The 18235-nt window shown below is 32.1% G+C and overlaps 2 protein-coding genes across 3 annotated transcripts in view; both read right to left on the bottom strand.

Annotated features, from left to right (window-relative positions):
* The window catches only part of LOC111715062 (FMRFamide receptor), a 57587-nt gene extending 51697 nt beyond the window's left edge, over window positions 1-5890 (bottom strand). The window contains exon 1 of one of the 2 annotated variants that reach the window (XM_023490305.1): window positions 5315-5890. The gene's annotated coding sequence lies outside the window, so the exon portion shown is untranslated. The remainder of the gene's footprint in view (window positions 1-5314) is intronic. The other variant, XM_023490306.1, reaches the window with a different exon arrangement.
* Window positions 5891-6624: 734 nt separating this feature from the next.
* Window positions 6625-12539, bottom strand: LOC111715065 (calmodulin-like protein 4). Its single transcript, XM_023490311.1, has 6 exons — window positions 12499-12539; window positions 11364-11425; window positions 10173-10217; window positions 8617-8721; window positions 6772-6836; window positions 6625-6713 (listed from the first exon to the last, which is right to left on the bottom strand). The coding sequence occupies exons 1-6, from the start codon at window positions 12499-12501 to the stop codon at window positions 6625-6627; spliced, it is 369 nt and encodes a 122-aa protein (XP_023346079.1). The 5' UTR covers window positions 12502-12539.
* Between the last annotated feature and the right edge of the window lie 5696 nt (window positions 12540-18235).

The raw sequence follows: 18235 nt of genomic DNA, 5'->3' as shown, positions 1-18235 counted from the left end.
ATTTTTGATAAGATTAAAGTTTCAAGGGTGTTTTTACAATTTTTTGCATAATCTAAATTGCACAGTCAAGGGCTTTTCAAAAATGTTTATTTTTTTATTTTGCAAAAAGTGTTTTGTCTATTACAAATAAAATAAATTATAAATTAATAAATTATAAATGAAAATTTCTATGTGGTCAGAGATAGAAAAAATAATATTTTCTATTTGAGTTAAAAAAAATATTGTTATTATTTTAAACTTTTCATCTAAAAAAAGTAAAAATATATATTTCCTAGTTTTGGTATGAATTTAAAGATACTTAAAATTTCTTTTTTTAATATAGAATTTAAGTTTTTCTCATTTCAATAAACTCATTCTGAGTAAGTTTCAATTACATCAAAAATATTAAATATTAAATATTAAAAATAATACTACAGCAAATTTGCATTATTCACAAAATTTACGAGATAAACAAATCATAGATTTTTCCTCATGCAGTGTTTCTAAAGTTGCAACCTCAAATCATTGAGAATTTTGTCAATTATTTCATGAAAATCGGGCCCAAATTTTGTGTGGGCCCTCTCGTGACTCTGGGAAAGGTTTATGAATGATCAAAATTTCAAAAATTAACCATAAACAAAATTCGATTTACATTAAATTTGTAAGTTCCACGATTTTTTTTAAAAATCCGCATACTTGTTTTTGTTTTTGTTTTACAATGTATGCAAAGTGAATTTTCTAAATTGAAATAGAAGATGGGTACGAAGGGACCTGAGAGACTAGTATATAGAAGATGGGTACGAAGGGACCTGAGAGACTAGTATATAATAGAAGATGGGTACTAAGGGACCTGAGAGACTAGTATATAATAGAAGATGGGTACGAAGGAACCTGAGAGACTAGTATATAATAGAAGATGGGTACGAAGGGACCTGAGAGACTAGTATATAATAGAAGATGGGTACGAAGGGACCTGAGAGACTAGTATATAGAAGATGGGTACGAAGGGACCTGAGAAACTAGTATATAATAGAAGATGGGTACGAAAGGACCTGAGAGACTAGTATATAGAAGATGGGTACGAAGGGACCTGAGAGACTAGTATATAATAGAAGATGGGTACGAAGGAACCTGAGAGACTAGTATATATTTCGACATTGTTTTCTTTCTTGCATTTTGAAGTAAATACTTTTTAAAGAAAAGAAAAAATCTGAAAAAGTTTGAAAATTTTAAAATATAAAAATTTAAAAAATTGATAAAGTAAAGAAATCTTCCGAGTTTGATCTGAGCATTTTTATGAAAAAAGTCCACTACACAGTTGCAATGGTAAAGAATTCATTTAAAGAACTTTTTGAGGAATGGAAATTGATTTTAGGGTTTAATTTTTCAAATGTATTATTGTGCATCATATTATAAAGTAATAAATTTCTGACTCTTTTGTTATAGAATTTAGTGTAGAAAATACGGAACCAATCTTGGTAACAAACCTAAAAATTAATCGTGGGGAACCAAAGTATGGCAAACAAAGTTTAAAACATGCCAAGCTTGACGCTCGTTTTTTTCTATCTAGAGACTGGGAACAGAGGCGTCTGCAGGAGTATTTAATAAAATGGGGGAGGGGGACAAAACTGCTTCAAATTAAGGTTTAGCTCTAGAAGTTTAAATTGTAAAGATATGGGATTCAATCAGAGACACAATATTTTTTTATTTTATAGTTTTAAAAGGGGAAGGGGGGGCTACATTATTTTTTGGGGGAGTCCGAGGTGGGGATTGGACCCCCCCCCCCCCACCTTGAAAAAACCCTTGCATGGAAACCCATTTGGTACGAAACAGTGATAAATCATTTTAAAAAAACATTTTCGGCGAAACGAATGAAAAAAAACAAGAATAAAGAAATATATTTTACAGTGGGCCCTCAAAACTCTCGATTAAAAAGACGACAATTCAGCACTCTTTGATGTTGTTAAAATTTAAAAGCAAAAAATCAACTTTAAGTGATTTATTTGGATCAGAGTACAAAGTATCTGTACAATTACTGAGTTTCGTGTAACATTGCAATACTTCAGATTATAATTTGAGTCTAACAGTCGTCTTCCATGTCCACCATCTCATCTCTGGTTATAAACTTGGGACTTGGAACTGTAAATCTAATTTGTAGAATGCACAAAATAAAGAATCAAATTGTATGTTTCTATTCCCAATACAGCTATTCTGTACCTTCCATTACCCCCCCCCAACCTTTCCTCCCTTTCACTCAAACCACCCACTCCCTTCCCTCCTCTAGCAAAAAAAAATTAACAATCTAATTAACAAATTCAAATTATCAGTGTTTGTATTTACAAACGTAAATTACAATCCTGGGACACTCATTTGGGGGAGTTAAAATGTCCCCTTTCAGAGGTCTTGTATATTGCAAATATTAAGATCAATGATTTATCTCAATCAGTTGTTAATCTACAGATACATTTAATCTTTATTCCAATTCTAATCTCCAGCATTCCTTCTGTAGTATAATTAGTTACAATTGTACAGTTCACATTTTGGTAAAAGTCAAAAGTGCCCACTGTGGATATCGTGATTATGGTTTCCAACACACTAGTTCTCAAATCTATCTTTCTACAATATCTTTCTACAAGATCTTTCTACAATATCTTTCTACAATATCTTTCTACAATATCTTTCTACAATATCTTTCTATCCCCACCAAATACTAAAGTAGGCCAAACTGATAGTCGGATGAGGACATTTTATATTCCTAGTATTTTAGTACAGTACTAAATTAACTAGACTCAATAACCTTTATTATGGCCCTTAAGTGAAATTACAAAACCAAAAAAGGCAATGTTAAAACACAAAAGTACAAAAACTTTAATGAACAGTGCCTAATATGTATTAGTGTAATATGCCTGATATGTATTATGCATAATTGTTAACCGAAGAATGTATGATTTATTGTGATACAAAAAAGCGAAGCTGTTAGAGATTAGCCTCAGATGATTAGATCCAGAATCTGCATGAAAAGGAATTATAAATGTGATTTTAGTGACCGGCCATTAACAGCAGTTTTCTAAATTAGACCTATCTTAGATGAAGAAAATTTGAAACAAAAATCTGTACGTTCATCAAAAATGAAATAGATATATATTTACATCTAATGCTTTTTTTGTAGTTCAAATCCTTCTTTATGTATTTGTTGTTGTTGTGAAAAAAGACTTGAATGTGTTAAGTTTTTACGAAACCAAGCTAAGTCTTTTGAAGTTGCCAGTTGAATTCCAGAAGCAAAATATGTTGGGTTGGAGCTTTTTGAAGTGAGTTAACCCTATCTCTGCTGGGGTACTTGAAAACCAGGATATGCTGGGGGGGGGGGTCAATTTGACCCCCCCCCTCTAAATCCCATGTTTGATGTCCAAATATGACAAATGATACATCATTGGAAAGCTCTTGTGCTCTGCTTTTAGAATCTGCAAAAAAAATTGCAAATTTGCAAAAATTGAATTTTTTATCGCAAAATCCAGTTATATAGTAAAAATGTTTGTAAAAAAAATTTTTCCAAAAAATGAAAAATTATACATTTTTGAAAAGCCCTTGACCATGCCATTTCAAATATGCAAAAATTTTTGCAAAATTTTAAATAACCTGAATTTTAATCAAGAAAAACTAAAAATTTGCAAATTTCCTTTGACAGGTTGTTTGCAAAGAATTTGCAATTTTTTTCGCAAAACTTGTGCAATTCGTTTCCTTATGTCAAAGACTTTCCAAAAAGCTAAATTTTATCAAAATCTGACAAGTGGAAGTGGGTCAAAACAAAGATTTAGTTTGTTACAGGAAAAAACAGTCATTCAGGCAGTGTTCCTGAGGACTCAGGCAGTTAGTATTAAAGCCCGGTTTTAGGCCTAAAGGGAGGGCTTTGGGTATGTAGGAAAAGTCAGAAAATTTCATCAGCCTCAGACCAATACTTTTTGAGTTATGTAAAAAAAACTACAGGGGGGGTCAAATTGACCCCCCCCCCCAGCAGGAATAGGGTTAAAAGATATCAAACTAGTTCGTAACATCATGGTAATATAAGATCAAACTTCAGTGCATATCATATGAGGGAGGGAACCCCCGGACGCCATAAGCCCCTGCTATGCAGACACGAGCTTCCCAGATTTGCTAGACAGACCGAGCCTCCACTATGTAGACCAAGCTCTGCTATGCAGACCGTGCCTACACGCTACGCAGTGAACGAGCCTCCGCCATGGCCCATAAAAGCACAGCTTTTATTAAATCTTGGTTTTTATGTGTAATAAAAAATGTTAACAATTTTTTTTTGGCGTAGTGGCATAAGAATTTTACTAAAGATTAGATATATTTATTGATTGTCATGATTAAAAATGTCTCTCACGCTGGTTAGTCTGGGGTGTAGCAGAGCTCATGTCGTCCGGGAGTTCCCTCCCTAATCATATAACGTTTAATGAGACTTTTTTTCCAATCCGTTTCATTTCAAGTATTTGTAACGACGACATTAATTATAGTTCTAAACTATTTCTAGTGATTACATTATAAATTTGGCCCCGAAACAATAATTTGAAAATTTTACCAAACAAAATAATTGCGTTGGGTCAATCTAGTTGTCGTTATTCTGTCTGTTCCATTTTAGTATTTTATCACTTTGCCCCCACCCCCCAGGATATCCAATAATCCCCCCTTGGATATCCAATAATCCCCCTCCCTAGTATATCCAATAATCCCCCCTCTAGGATATCCAAAAATCCCCCCCTAGGATATCCAATAATACCGCCTCCCTAGGATATCCAATAATCCCACAAAAGAGAAGAATACAAAAGCTTTACAGTATAGTGCTAAAACCATAACGCTGTAGAATATAAACTTAAATCAAATTAATAGTTTAATGAACATAAACAGTAACTATGCAATGTACACAGACCCATTTTACTAAATTGTTTTTTTTCAAACTAAACGGTTAAACTTCTTATAATAACAACATTATCCATATAAAATTGTTTAAATGGAATCTCCTTCTCCCACAGTTTTATGGGTCACACTGTATTCACATAGATTCAGCCTCCTTATAAACAGTCTCATCAATTTTTAAGACTGGGTTGACTTTGAAGTGTCACAACGCCCTAAGCTTAGATTTTTCCGCTCTAACTCACTTATGCTTTTCTGTAGCCCTTTACATGTACATTTTAGCACTGTAAAGCACTTCTTGTTAGATTTGGTTTTTTAGAAGTAATTGGCAAAATTCTCAACGATTTTTGCTTGAGAGCGTGAGACCATTAAATCGCAGTGTATTTCATGCAGAAAAATACTTATTATAAAAAAAACTAAAAACCTGGTTTGTCAGCTCTTACTTCCAGCCCTACCCTGCGTTGAAAACCAACTATACGGCTTCTACTCAAGAGTCGAGGTTTTCCCCAGAAAAGCCTCGAGAAATTCCCGGGACAGAGAACGTTATGTGAACGTATTCGCCTGAGGTTAGAGCCCTTCCGCCCGGATAGTTTTCCCGGGGTTTTCATGAGAGAACTGGTTGAAACAGGCAATAACAATTATCCACAAGGTGTTCCGCGATTATACAAAACATTTTCCACCTTAGAAATTATTTGCTGGGAAGCACTATTATAGCGCAGTAGTTTAGTCTGAATGGTGGTATTCCCTCCTATATGAATATTAAGATGTAAAATTATCAAGCTGCAGGCTAAATCAAAAATACTTTTGAGGACGTTCAGTTTCGGGCGTTAGAAATGATAATGAAAGAGATAAGGGGAAGGTATAAAGTGAAAGGGAGAAGTTATTCGAATGAATGATAATGAAAGAGTGAATGTATGGTGAGGTTAAGATGCAATGGAAAAATATTAAGGATTTAAAAAGTAATAAACAATAATTTTTGAAATTCTGATTAATACCTTTCTTTCCTCACTTAAACTCTTAATATGTCAGTGTAAATTAAAATAAATTATTTTTTCAATAATATAATTTAGCAAAATCAACTTAAACTGAAGTTACATTAAAGAATACCATTTTATCAAACGTCGTCGACATCGTTGAATAAAAAAAAATTGAATGAATGCCGGCGAAGTTTAATAAAACCGAGTTAATCAAAAACAAATTAAATTGAAAAGGAAATTAAATTTAAAAACAAATAACACATAAAAAAATAGATTCATTAAAACACAAATTGGATAGTAAAATATTCCTAATATCTTTATAGAAATTTTCCCAAAAATCGATTTTTTCTCTTGAAAATCAAGATAAAATTTTAATTGACATTCACAAAACGGATTTATGCAAATAAACAGAAACACAGACTAGTAATCTGGAAAAGGAACACAGAAATTACTATGATAATCAGGAACAGGAACACAGATTTATAACAATCAGGAACAGGAACACATACTAATAACAATCAGGAACAGGAACACAGACTAATAATAATCAGGAACAGGAACACAGACTAATAACAATCAGGAACAGGAACACAGACTAATAACAATCAGGAACAGGAACACAGACTAATAATAATCAGGAACAGGAACGCAGACTAATAATTATCAGGAACAGGAACACAGACTAACAATAATCATGAACAGGAACACAGACTGATATTAATATTAATAATAATAATAATAATAATAATAATAATAATTATAATAATAATAATCCACCTTCTTTAGGACTAAGCTTCTCTCCCCACTTGACAAGTATGTTCCATAAATCTCTAGCAGGAATAGTTCCTTGGAAAAATATTCGTATAAAAGAAAATATTAAGAAAAATATTAAAAATAAAAATACCTTTTCTCTGAGTATCCATGTTCTTGAAAGCTTGTATTAACTCCTTCGGTATATTCTCCTTTTTACTGAAATAGAATTATTAATAAAAAAATGAGTAAAAAAGGTTAAATACATTACACAAATATTTTCTATATTTTCATTTCAAAAAAATATTTATCGGACATTTATGCATAAGTACAGTATAGTACATTTTATAAATATAACTTTACGTAGATTATTCATTTTTAGTTTATAGAGATAGGATGATGTTAGGCACTTTCCCAAAATATAGAGATATGATAATGTTAGGCACTTTTCCAAAATATAGAGATAGGATGATGTTAGGCCCTTTCCCAAAATATAGAGATAGGATAATGTTAGGCACTTTCCCAAAATATAGAGATATGATAATGTTAGGCACTTTCCCAAAATATAGAGATAGGATGATGTTAGGCACTTTCTCAAAAGTTGTTTCCCAAGCGGCAACTCCCCCCCAAGTGGCAAATTTCCAACTGTGCAATTTCCCAAGCGGCAATTAGTTTGACGTGGAATTCACTTTAGTTTGACGTGGAATTCACTTTAGTTTGACGTGCAATTCATTTTAGTTTGACGTGCAATTCACTTTAGTTTGACGTAAAATTCACTTTAGTTTGACGTGGAATTCACTTTAGTTTGACGTGGAATTCACTGTAGTTTGACGTGGAATTCACTTTAGTTTGACGTGTAATTCACTTTAGTTTGACGTGCAATTCACTTTAGTTTGACGTGTAATTCACTTTAGTTTGACGTGCAATTCACTTAAGTTTGACGTGTAATTCACTTTAGTTTGACGTGCAATTCACTTTAGTTTGACGTGCAATTCACTTTAGTTTGACGTGCAATTGCCGTTATTTTTATGTTCATTGAATTTCTTATTCACAACTTCCAATCGTTTTCCTATTTCTCATTGCAAAATAAATGTATCCCATAAACAATTTTTAAACTCGAGAACATTCCCTTTTCTGATTTTATACTTTATTAGTTTTCTAATTCTAAAATTAATGATTCAATTTTATTTTATAACTTTTTTATTTATTTCTTTTCATAAATTCTTAATTGGGGCAAAGTCAGTAAAAATACAGTTCATAACCAACAACAACAACAACAACAAAAATTCAAACCGTTTCTTCAGATTTTTTTTTGTTTATGGACAATTTGTATTTATTTATTTATTTATCTAAAATAACAGCAAAAAACTTTTAGATTTTTCACAGAAAATTATTACCCTCAATCGCCAAACTCTTAATCTATAAACTTTATATCTTTGCAATCTGATGTTCACCTTTCAAAAAAAAACTACGTATTCTGTTAGATCGAATAGTTCAGTGGCGTTTTTATCCATAACTTAAAAACAGCTTATACTGACACTAGAACACTCAAACTTCGACACTTCTCAACTTTATAATTGAAGACATATGTTGCTCCAAAAAATGTTATTGATGCACAGGGTAGAGTAGACGACGATCAAACGGCTGGTCTGTGTTCCGAAAAAAATCAAAAATAGTCCAACAATTTAATTATTATTATTTGATCTAAGCTACAGATCTAAAATTTAGTTATCTGAAAACCCGTTGAATACTGGATGAAGAAACTTGCAGTCACATGATATTATGATATTATGATATTATGATATTATGAAAAAAATCCTCCGCATTTAAATAAAGATTGAAAGCCTCACTTACTATCTAACCAATAAAGTTAGTGGTCTATTTTTTTAATAAGCTTGCCTTGTAATACACGCCACTATCTCAACTCCAAGAAATCATAAGGGGGGAGGGATAAGCTATCTGTATCTTGAACTAAAGTGGACAGTCAGCTTTAAGCTACCTGTGTGTATGCATGATCTCCAAGAAATCGGAGAACGCAATCTTCCCGTTCTTCTCCCTCATGTACACCTTCAGCTCAGGGATAGTCGGGGACATGCCCAGGGATCTGGATAAAGAAAATATAAAGACGATCTTTAAACGTCTTCGTTGATTCACGCGGCATTTATTTTAGTATGTTTCTTCTCAACACTACAATGGTCGACCAGATGACGTCTGTCCTAATTATCTATCCATGAGGTAATAATTTTACGTGAAAGATCTATCGGCTGAGGTTCTAAACTATCGTCCCCCGAAGTCCCCGAAGTAAGTTATGGATATTGCACATACACGATAGTTGAGAAAAAAAACTTACTCTGCGGAAATTGATTACAACCCGTGAGAGGGGTGTTTTAAAAGGAAATGATTTTTAAATATTTTGGAAAGAATTTAAAAATCGAATTATGCATAAAGTTGTGAACTTCTCTATCATATTTTTGTATTCAAAAATTTTCTTATTTACCCCTTGGATGCAAGAAGCAATTATTTTTTCCAATTTATTGTTAACATTTTTTTATTGTTAAAGTTGGGATAAAAAATCTTGATTTTTCAACAAAGTTATACTCCTAAGTGGCCTCTTTCTAAAATAATTATTTTAAAGGGACTGTAACCGTAATTTCAAGTGAACATCCACGCAAACACAGCAATGCCCGATTCACAATAGCTTTATAAGCCTAATTTATAATCACGTATGATTTTGATATCAATGTTTATAATTTATAATTAATTTGAATTGTGATTTCTTAACAAAAGCGACTTGCGTATTTCTACTGTAGGAAAACATTTTTAAAGCTAGAAAAACGATTAAATCTTTATTGATCAATTAAAGGTTTTAAATGTACCTTTGTAAATCGGCCATTGCAATATTTTCAAGAAGGGGCACTTAAAATTAAAAAAGTACAGTCCCTTTAAAGGGACCGTTCACTTTTTTGGGTAATTTCAGGGTAAACTAAACAGCCTAAGCGCTATTCATCGGTAAAAGTCTTACTTTTCAAAGACAACTGTGGCCGGAGAAAAAGCCGATTTTTCGTTCAGAATTTGAGCGCAAAGGAACGGTTCCTTTCTATACACACTATTTGATGTTTTTTTTCAGTAACAACAGTCCATCAGGCAATAGAAAATCTTTAATGCGATAAAATAGTCTTATTTTAGAGATAGAAAGTTAAAAAACAAAAAAATTTAAAAAATTTTAACATTTACAATTAACGATTAGATACTACAGTTTAATTTTATATTCGGAATTTATTTTGATTCACAACATACTGAAAAAAACATCAAATAGTGTGTATAGAAAGGAACCGTTCCTTTGCGCTCAAATTCTGAACGAAAAATCGGCTTTTTCTCCGGCCACAGTTGTCTTTGAAAAGTAAGACTATTACCGATGAATAGCGCTTAGGCTGTTTAGTTTACCCTGAAATTACCCAAAAAAGTGAACGGTCCCTTTAAGAACCAAACTTAACGTTAATTCCAAAAGGTTTTTAAGAATGAAGAAACCTCCTTTAAGAAACTTAATATCGTTACCTCATAATGACGGTTAGTTGGTCCATTGTAGACACTGTACCGGACCTAACAATTATATCAGGTTTGTAGATTACGATGGTTCGTTTTTCTAATGATTTCTTTCAGGGTCGAATCTTGGTATAGTGAAAGAAAAGAAATATTTTTCAAAATTGGGTTATTTACACTTTGCCAAATTTTGATTTGGACAGAATATAGACGCAAAAATTATTCAAAAACGGTCCAAAAATTTACGTGCTATAAAGATCTTTTTAGAATCGGGTTTCCATTATTTCAGGACAAAAATGTTAAAAGTTAAATAAACAAAAAAACGCGATTAAACGATTAATCATATTAGCTAGTACACTAAAGAACACAAGGTGTCTTAACAAACATAGAGATCCAATCCAAATCGTCTTTTTTTTGCTAACAGTAAATTAATGAAAACAGTGTTCCAAAAGAGGTCGGCCGTAATAAAAAAATTTTAAAAATAGATTTCTTTATGTCTCCGTCAATTTTTAATGGCCCAGCAAACCAAATTTTGTAATTTAGCATTTGGTTGGGGCCTTTTTGGGCTGAAATACTTATGAAACAACATAAAAAATCGTTTAATATAAATAGATCAAAGAAGCTTTTAATCTCTCATTAGTCAATTAATAGTTCACATGATTCATGGGGACCAACACAATAATTTCAAACAATTCTAAGTACGTTTAAACTGCGAGGGAAAAAATGATAAATATGACATCACCTTTTGATACTTTTTACCAATTAATTCGCAAAATTTTATATGTGTAAAAAATATGTATTTGCCCCAATTTTGCGAATAAACCGTAAACATTTTTTCTCGCAACACGCAAACATACCTTACATCTGGATAGGGAAAAAATAGTATTTAAAGAAAATATAAATGTTGCATAAATTGTTCCTAAAGTCATATTTACAATAAACTAAGGTTTAATTTAATTTCAGCATGGAATATGGACTTATACAGGTCTTTAAACAAAATTTGGGGCATCACTTGGGCCCCTATTAAACCTGCAAAAATAATGAATTTTACTGACCAAGGGGGGGGGGGTTAAGCCCCCAAAGCACACCTGAATACGCATCTGGATTTAACAAAACAAATTTGCAACAATTATTGCGAGTAAAATGAAAACTGGAGGAATTAAAAAGTCGCAAAGTTGTGATGAGAATGAGCTTGCAGTTGCTTACCTTGCATACAGATAGAAACATTCTCTATACTCGTCAATATCTTGCTCGCGGAAATAACGGGCCTAATAAAAGGTCTAGAAATCTACATAATCTAATAATGGTGGATGTATTTATTGTATATATATTACGATAGATGCCAGGAAAACTATGAAGATTATTATATTCAATAAGAGGAACAAATATGCATATATTAAACTTAATACTTATATTGGATTGATTAGATTGATAAAAGGTTAGTGAAGAGAGTTACTAAGCACTAACCCTAGCTAAAGTATATTAGATTAGATAGATAAAAGGTTAGTGAAGGGAGCTAATAAACACTAGCCCTAGCTAAAGTATATTGGATTAGATGGATTAAAGGTTAGTAAAAAGAGTAATAAGTGCTAACCCTAGCTAAAGAATATGCGCACCCGGCCTCAACTATGCGATTACGGTGAAGAGTTATATTTTTTCAGTTTCTTGACAATTTGTAATATTTTAAAATTTTCACCCCCCCCCCCCCCCAGTGCAAAATGATTTTAAATAATTTAGGGAAAAACTGAAAAATTTGACCTCCAAAGGCAATGTTTTTATTCTTTAGAATACTTTTTACCGAAACATGCATTCCATTCATTTTCCCCTAAAAATCATGCATTTTACCAAAACATGCATTCCATTCATTTTCCTCTAAAAATCATTTATTTTCCCCAATTCAGCCAACAAAACCGCAACAAATCATATTTAACAATTATCAAATAGGGAGAAGGTGGGGGGGGGGGGCGAAACAAAAATTATCTTTCAAGAAAATATTCACTCCTGACAATATACTGTAAGCTGAATATTCTATACAACTATTCATAATGGAATATACTTCAGTTTGACAAAGTACTTTTTTAACACTAGGTTCTTCAGTTCAATATAATAACTAGGCTTTTAGGGGGCTTCGCACCCATAACATGTTCTCTTTGTTTAAATTGTAAAACAAAAATTAAACAAAAAATCGCCGAAGTTCAAAATTTTCAAAAATCGAATTTTGTTAGAGGCAAATTATTGAAAATTCGTTCATCCATAAAATGTTAAATGTGAAAATATCCTACCATTGTATATGTATAGAAGAATACGGTATAGAGTAGGGTTAAATGTGAAAATATCCTACCATTGTTTATGTATAGAAGAATACGGTATAGAGTAGGGTTAAATGTGAAAATATCCTACCATTGTTTATGTATAGAAGAATACGGTATAGAGTAGGGTTAAATGTGAAAATATCCTACCATTGTTTATGTATAGAAGAATACGGTATAGAGTAGGGTTAAATGTGAAAATATCCTACCATTGTTTATGTATAGAAGAATACGGTATAGAGTAGGGTTAAATGTGAAAATATCCTACCATTGTTTATGTATAGAAGAATACGGTATAGAGTAGGGTTAAATGTGAAAATATCCTACCATTGTTTATGTATAGAGTAGGTAGGGTAGGCAGGACAGGTAGTCAGACACTGATAACAGTCATATGCTGTGGATTTCCATATCTATCTATCTATCTGTGTATACTGTCCGTGTCAGACCCGTAGCTAGGATTTTGTAGGGGGGGGGGGGCACAAAAGTTAAGAATAACATAGATATATTTGTAAGGGGCGCGCCGCAGGCGAAAATTTTTGTTGACCTGAAAAACTCAATAAGGGTAACAATTAATGAATATAGTCTAAAAAACTAGTTTTTTAACTTTTCATTTAACACACATATAGTTTATTAAGATAGATATTTTGCCTGTTCGTTGCTATTAAATAATTGAGAAGCTATTTGCATCAAAACAATAAAAAGCTGAAGGTATAAGATGTAGAGATTTGAGTTATACTAAATGTATAAATGTACTACTGAAAACTATCGATTAACGATTAGCCAATACTTATTCTCAATACAGGGAAAGTATAAATGATTTAAATTCCTGTAAAGATAAAAAAGCTCAAGCTTGAAAATCTTTAGTTTTCTCAAAAATAAATTTTAAAAAAACTCCCCTGCAAGCAGGAGGATGATCGTACAAACTGCAGCTTCTCCCAAACCTGGCCATATTTTGTATAATTTACTTAAAACTAAATTTAAAAAAAACTCCCCTGCAAGCAGGAGGATGATCGTACAAACTGCAGCTTCTCCCAAACCTGGCCATATTTTGTATATAATTTACATTTGTCTCCATGTTACTTTTTACTGTACGATGGTCCATTAGAATTATTAAAATAATAAAAGAGGGAAAAGGATACGCTTCTCAAAATACAAAAAAATAATTTAGACCCTAACGTTCCCCAAGACAGGATGAAAATAAGAATTCCCAAATAATTTATTTCAGAAAGCATTAAATTTTTCTTTACTTTGAAGATAAAATAATCCGTTACACATAATATTATTGGTGACAATAATCAGATTTTATGCCAATTTTCTCCCCTTTTTCGTTTCCTTCTTTTCCTTTTTTTCCTTTTCTTCTTTTTTGTCTCAGAAAGTGTGTCCCACCTTTGAGGGTAAAAGGGGGGGGGGGCCGCGCTCCTGTGTGCTCTCCCATATGTACGGGCCTGATCCGAGTATCTATCTATTTATCTATTTATCAATCTATCTATTTAGAAAACAACCAACCAACCAACCAACCAACCAGCCAAGTAACCAACCAAGCAACCAAGCAACCAATCAACCAATAATCCAACCAACCAAGCNTGTTTCTCCTTATGAATGATCAAAATTTCAAATATTTGTCTCCATCAAAATTCGATCTTGTATATCTATATAACCATCTCTCAACTTCTTTCTTTCAAGAAAAGGACACAGACAGAATTATAAATAATTATGTATGTGTTTCTTTCTATTTTTTCTTTAACTCTAAATCCAATATATATAGCTGTATATCAATCTTACTACGTAACTAGCTGTATATTTATCTTTAATTTCTGAATATCTATTTGCAAGTACTCACTTTAATTAAATGTAGTGCATGAATTGCAATTAATCTGCAGAATTCCAAAGATATATATTATACAATATACATAGATAGGTCCTATATTCAGTCAGGGGGTTCAAAATGAAGAAACCGTTACATGCTCCGAACCAGTAAAATGATTTTATGATTATGATTTTATAACAGCCCTGAGCCCGTCAAATATGTAGAGGACACAGCGTGTTTTAGGCAAAAATGTTGGTTGGCTGAATACATGTACAGGGTGTCCCAAGGAACATGGGGATTCCGTTACGAATTTTGTTTGCTCTGTTCACATTTTGTTTGTGTATGTTCTGACTGCATATACGGATACTTAGTAAAACAAGAAAATTGTCGTAAAACCTTTTAAAAGTTTCAAAATATTAAAAGTTTATGTAAAGCGAAACTAGCTATTGCCCATCGCTACCAAGGAAACGCTACTGCCTATCCGAGTTTGAAATTTTTTAACAACAAAGAGATTATAAACAAGGTAAGCTACAAAGGATGAGACTGTAAAGACGACCGGATACTCTAAAAATGTGACAATACCAAGGTTAAATTATTTATTCTGCCTTAGATATAGTAATCATATGGCTTATTTAATGATTTAGCATTGAAAGAAAAAAGTTTACAGAACTGCAGAGATCCATGAATATAAGAAAAAAGGCCGTATAGAATAGATTACGTACAATCGCCTCTGAAGCCTTATCCTTTGTGGGAAACCCTGAAGGTGCTTCCATGGTTTAACTGCTGAAACCTCAATAAAAAAATCTCCGGAGAGGAGTATGGAAGAAGATAGCGGTGGCATTTTCTCGGAAACTTATAAGAAATTGAAAACTTGAATTAACATAATCTTAAATCTTAAAGTGTATCAGATTCTGATAAAAATGGAACCAAGAGTGTAGAGAAGAATAGTGCTACTGGTGGCGCAACAGCAGTACAATGATGGATACAGCTAGTACTTTGTGCTTAACTAGCTATAATAGTGGGGGTATGGGAATTGATAAACAGAACTTTATAAGTTTGCTATCTTGGTTCTCAGACATTTTATGCATTCATGATAAATATGTTATGTAGTGATTAAAAATCAATGTTTTCTATTTGTGCATAATTTTGCATATTTTTTCTCTTTTCTTTTGGAATGTTGTATTTTCAAAAAAAATTTATTTAAACAAATTTAAACTACACCATTTATATATGTATTTATATCTTTGTGTGTGAATAAATCTTTATAATAATCATCCTATATTCACAAAAATCTAAATTTAACTTAAGATTTGGCTGTGTTCAATTCAAATCGTTTTTTCCTTGTGTTTTTTAAAAATTTATACTTTTTACAACTGTAAAATTAACGATATGAGTCAATCAAGTACCTGTTTAATTACATATATAATTAATATAATTACAAGAAAAAATCATTCATATATTCTGAAAAAAAACATCAAATACATATATAATTTTAGTCATCTACTTTGAAAAAGGACAGATAATGTTACGTTTTCCCTGAATTTATGAATTTATGCTTGATCATTCTAACCAGCATTCATAATCTTATTTTATTTTCGATTTTATAAAAGTTCTTTCAAAGAAGATAAACAGGTAACAGTTATCAAATATGATAATCACTTAGAAGTTTCCAGGTTCAGTCTCAGAATGTTCTCTAGATTTAGAACTGAGTTTCTGCCACAAACTTAAATATTCGAATCCCTAAATCTTTGCGCCGATAGGTGTAAACATTTGATATCTCAACACAAATACAATACAGTTCGGAACTTTTTTACATTACATGTTTACAATAGCCTTTAGCCTTGAGAATTAAGAAAGATAAAAGTTTTTTTAAACTAATCATTATAGTAGATAAACAATTTCTACAATAAGTCTTTTGGTTTTATTGTTCCTGACTCCTGTGATACTGATATTCGCCAATCTTTCTTTTAATTCTGCAGGGGGGGGGGGGCGCACTCCCCTCTCAGGTGCTAGGGGGGGCGCCCCTGAAGATTAAAAACACCTATTTCACCATCAAATAGGCCAAAGGAACTAAGTTCTTGTCACAAAATCAAACTTTCTAATCCCTATATCTTTGCAACATGATGGTGTAAACATTTAATATTTCAAACTTTGAGGGTTTGATCTGGCAGAATTTATAGTTTGAAATATTAAGATTCTACAACATATGGTGGCAAAGATACAAAGTGAATAAGTTGTTTGATACCAAAGATCAATATAAATATTATATGGGAGTCATGTTAATTGGCTTGTCTGTCTGTCTGTTTGTATCCAATAAACGTCAAAACGGCTGAACCGATCGGGCCCAAATTTTTTGTGGGACATCTAGGGACTCCAAAGAAGGTTTATGAATCATCAAAATTTCAAATATTTGTCTCCATCAAAATTCGATCTCCATTGAATTTTTTAAAATTTTGAAAATCCACAAATTTTTTTGTGAAAATCCGCGAATTATTTTTGTTTTGTTTTACGATGTGCACAAAGAGAACATGTTCACAATTAATTTAGAAGATGGGCGCGAAGCGTCCTCTAAGGCTAGTGTTAATAAAATTGATTTCAAAGTAAAAGATAATGAAGCTGAAGGTTTTTTTTGACTAAAAATAACGATTGATTAAATGTCATGTTTCGTGGGACACCCTGCATGTCTTAGTTCTTAACCACTCTTACATCTGTTAAAATACAAAAGTGAAGACTACGAGATATATTTCGAAGATCTTCATTTTTCGGTATCACAATTTGTACATTCCTCGTTTTACAGATTATGCATTCATGCATTATTGTGCTGTCTGAAATTATTTGTTGTGCGGTAAAATGGCTAAAATTCACTTCTAAAATCTTAATTTACGTTAATCTATATTTAAGTTAAATACAAATTCTAAGTCTGCGTTTTTAAACAAAGGTAGTCCAGTTTCTGTTGTACTGTGCACGATCCGTATACAGACCAATTTATACATGTATATATAAAATTTTTAAATACAGGGTGTCCCACGAAACATGACATTTAAAAAATCGTTATTTTTGGTTAAAACATCCTTTTGCTTCATTATCTTTTACTTTAAAATCAATTTTAATGTAACATGACTCACACATAATATTTTTAATGATCTTTGGTACCAAACAACTCAACAAATTATGGAAAAATACATTCTAAACTATTCACCAACTGTCATGTTTCATGGGACACCCTGTACTGTAGTCATCCAACTATGAGTTTGGTCCACTTTAGTATTTAATCACTTTGAAAGATATAAGGATTAGAAAATCAGAGTTTATGGCAAAAAGTCAGTTCCTTTGAAGTAACTTAATAAATTTTGCATAAGACTCCACTTCTGAAAACTAGCTCTTCAGCTAAATTATATGTATGCAAAAAGACCTGATTTATCAAGTTGTAACCTTTTGTTAAATGTATTTTTTAGACGAATTAATGTGGAATATATATAAGAAATGCATATCCTAACATTTAAAAACTACATGACATGTTTCATTTTCTGAACTAAATGTTGTTTTGTAAAGTACATGCAATAAAGTCGGTGAAATGATCCTAACAATTCAAAATGGGAAATTCTGAATTCCTACTTTGACCGGCTGGCGAAATGAACATTTATCATTCAAATGTTATCGATAATTGTTACATTTTCTTCAATTAATCATGTGCTAATTATTTTTTTGGAATCCCAAAAAAGGTTTGTAGTTGTTCCTAGGGTGACACACGAAGTGGGTTAACAATTATTTTGGGGGTGCATAGTTTAGTTGTATGGACGCTGTTTCCAATTATGAACATAATGTGAAAATTTTAGGTTGATCAGCGCATTGCATCAAGTGAAAGTCGCTTCTGATAAAACCTCGATTTTAGATGGCGGACAATGACCTCCGATCCCATCTTTGTGGTCCAACCAGATGGCGGACAATGACCTCCGATCCCA

This window comes from Eurytemora carolleeae, unplaced genomic scaffold (genome assembly GCF_000591075.1).
Source record: "Eurytemora carolleeae unplaced genomic scaffold, Eaff_2.0 scaffold748, whole genome shotgun sequence".
In the NCBI taxonomy this organism is placed as follows: domain Eukaryota; kingdom Metazoa; phylum Arthropoda; class Copepoda; order Calanoida; family Temoridae; genus Eurytemora; species Eurytemora carolleeae.
Note: the sequence above shows the minus strand (reverse complement) of the source record. Positions and strands in the feature narration are given on the sequence as shown.

Bases quoted from the DNA above. Each gene is read 5' to 3' on its own strand.
- LOC111715065 (XM_023490311.1), bottom strand. The intron at 10,218-11,363 runs GTAAGCAACTGC...TATAATTGTTAG, and splicing joins TGTTTCTATCTGTATGCAAG to GTCCGGTACAGTGTCTACAA. The intron at 8,722-10,172 runs GTAACGATATTA...TTCTTTATCCAG, and splicing joins CAACTAACCGTCATTATGAG to ATCCCTGGGCATGTCCCCGA.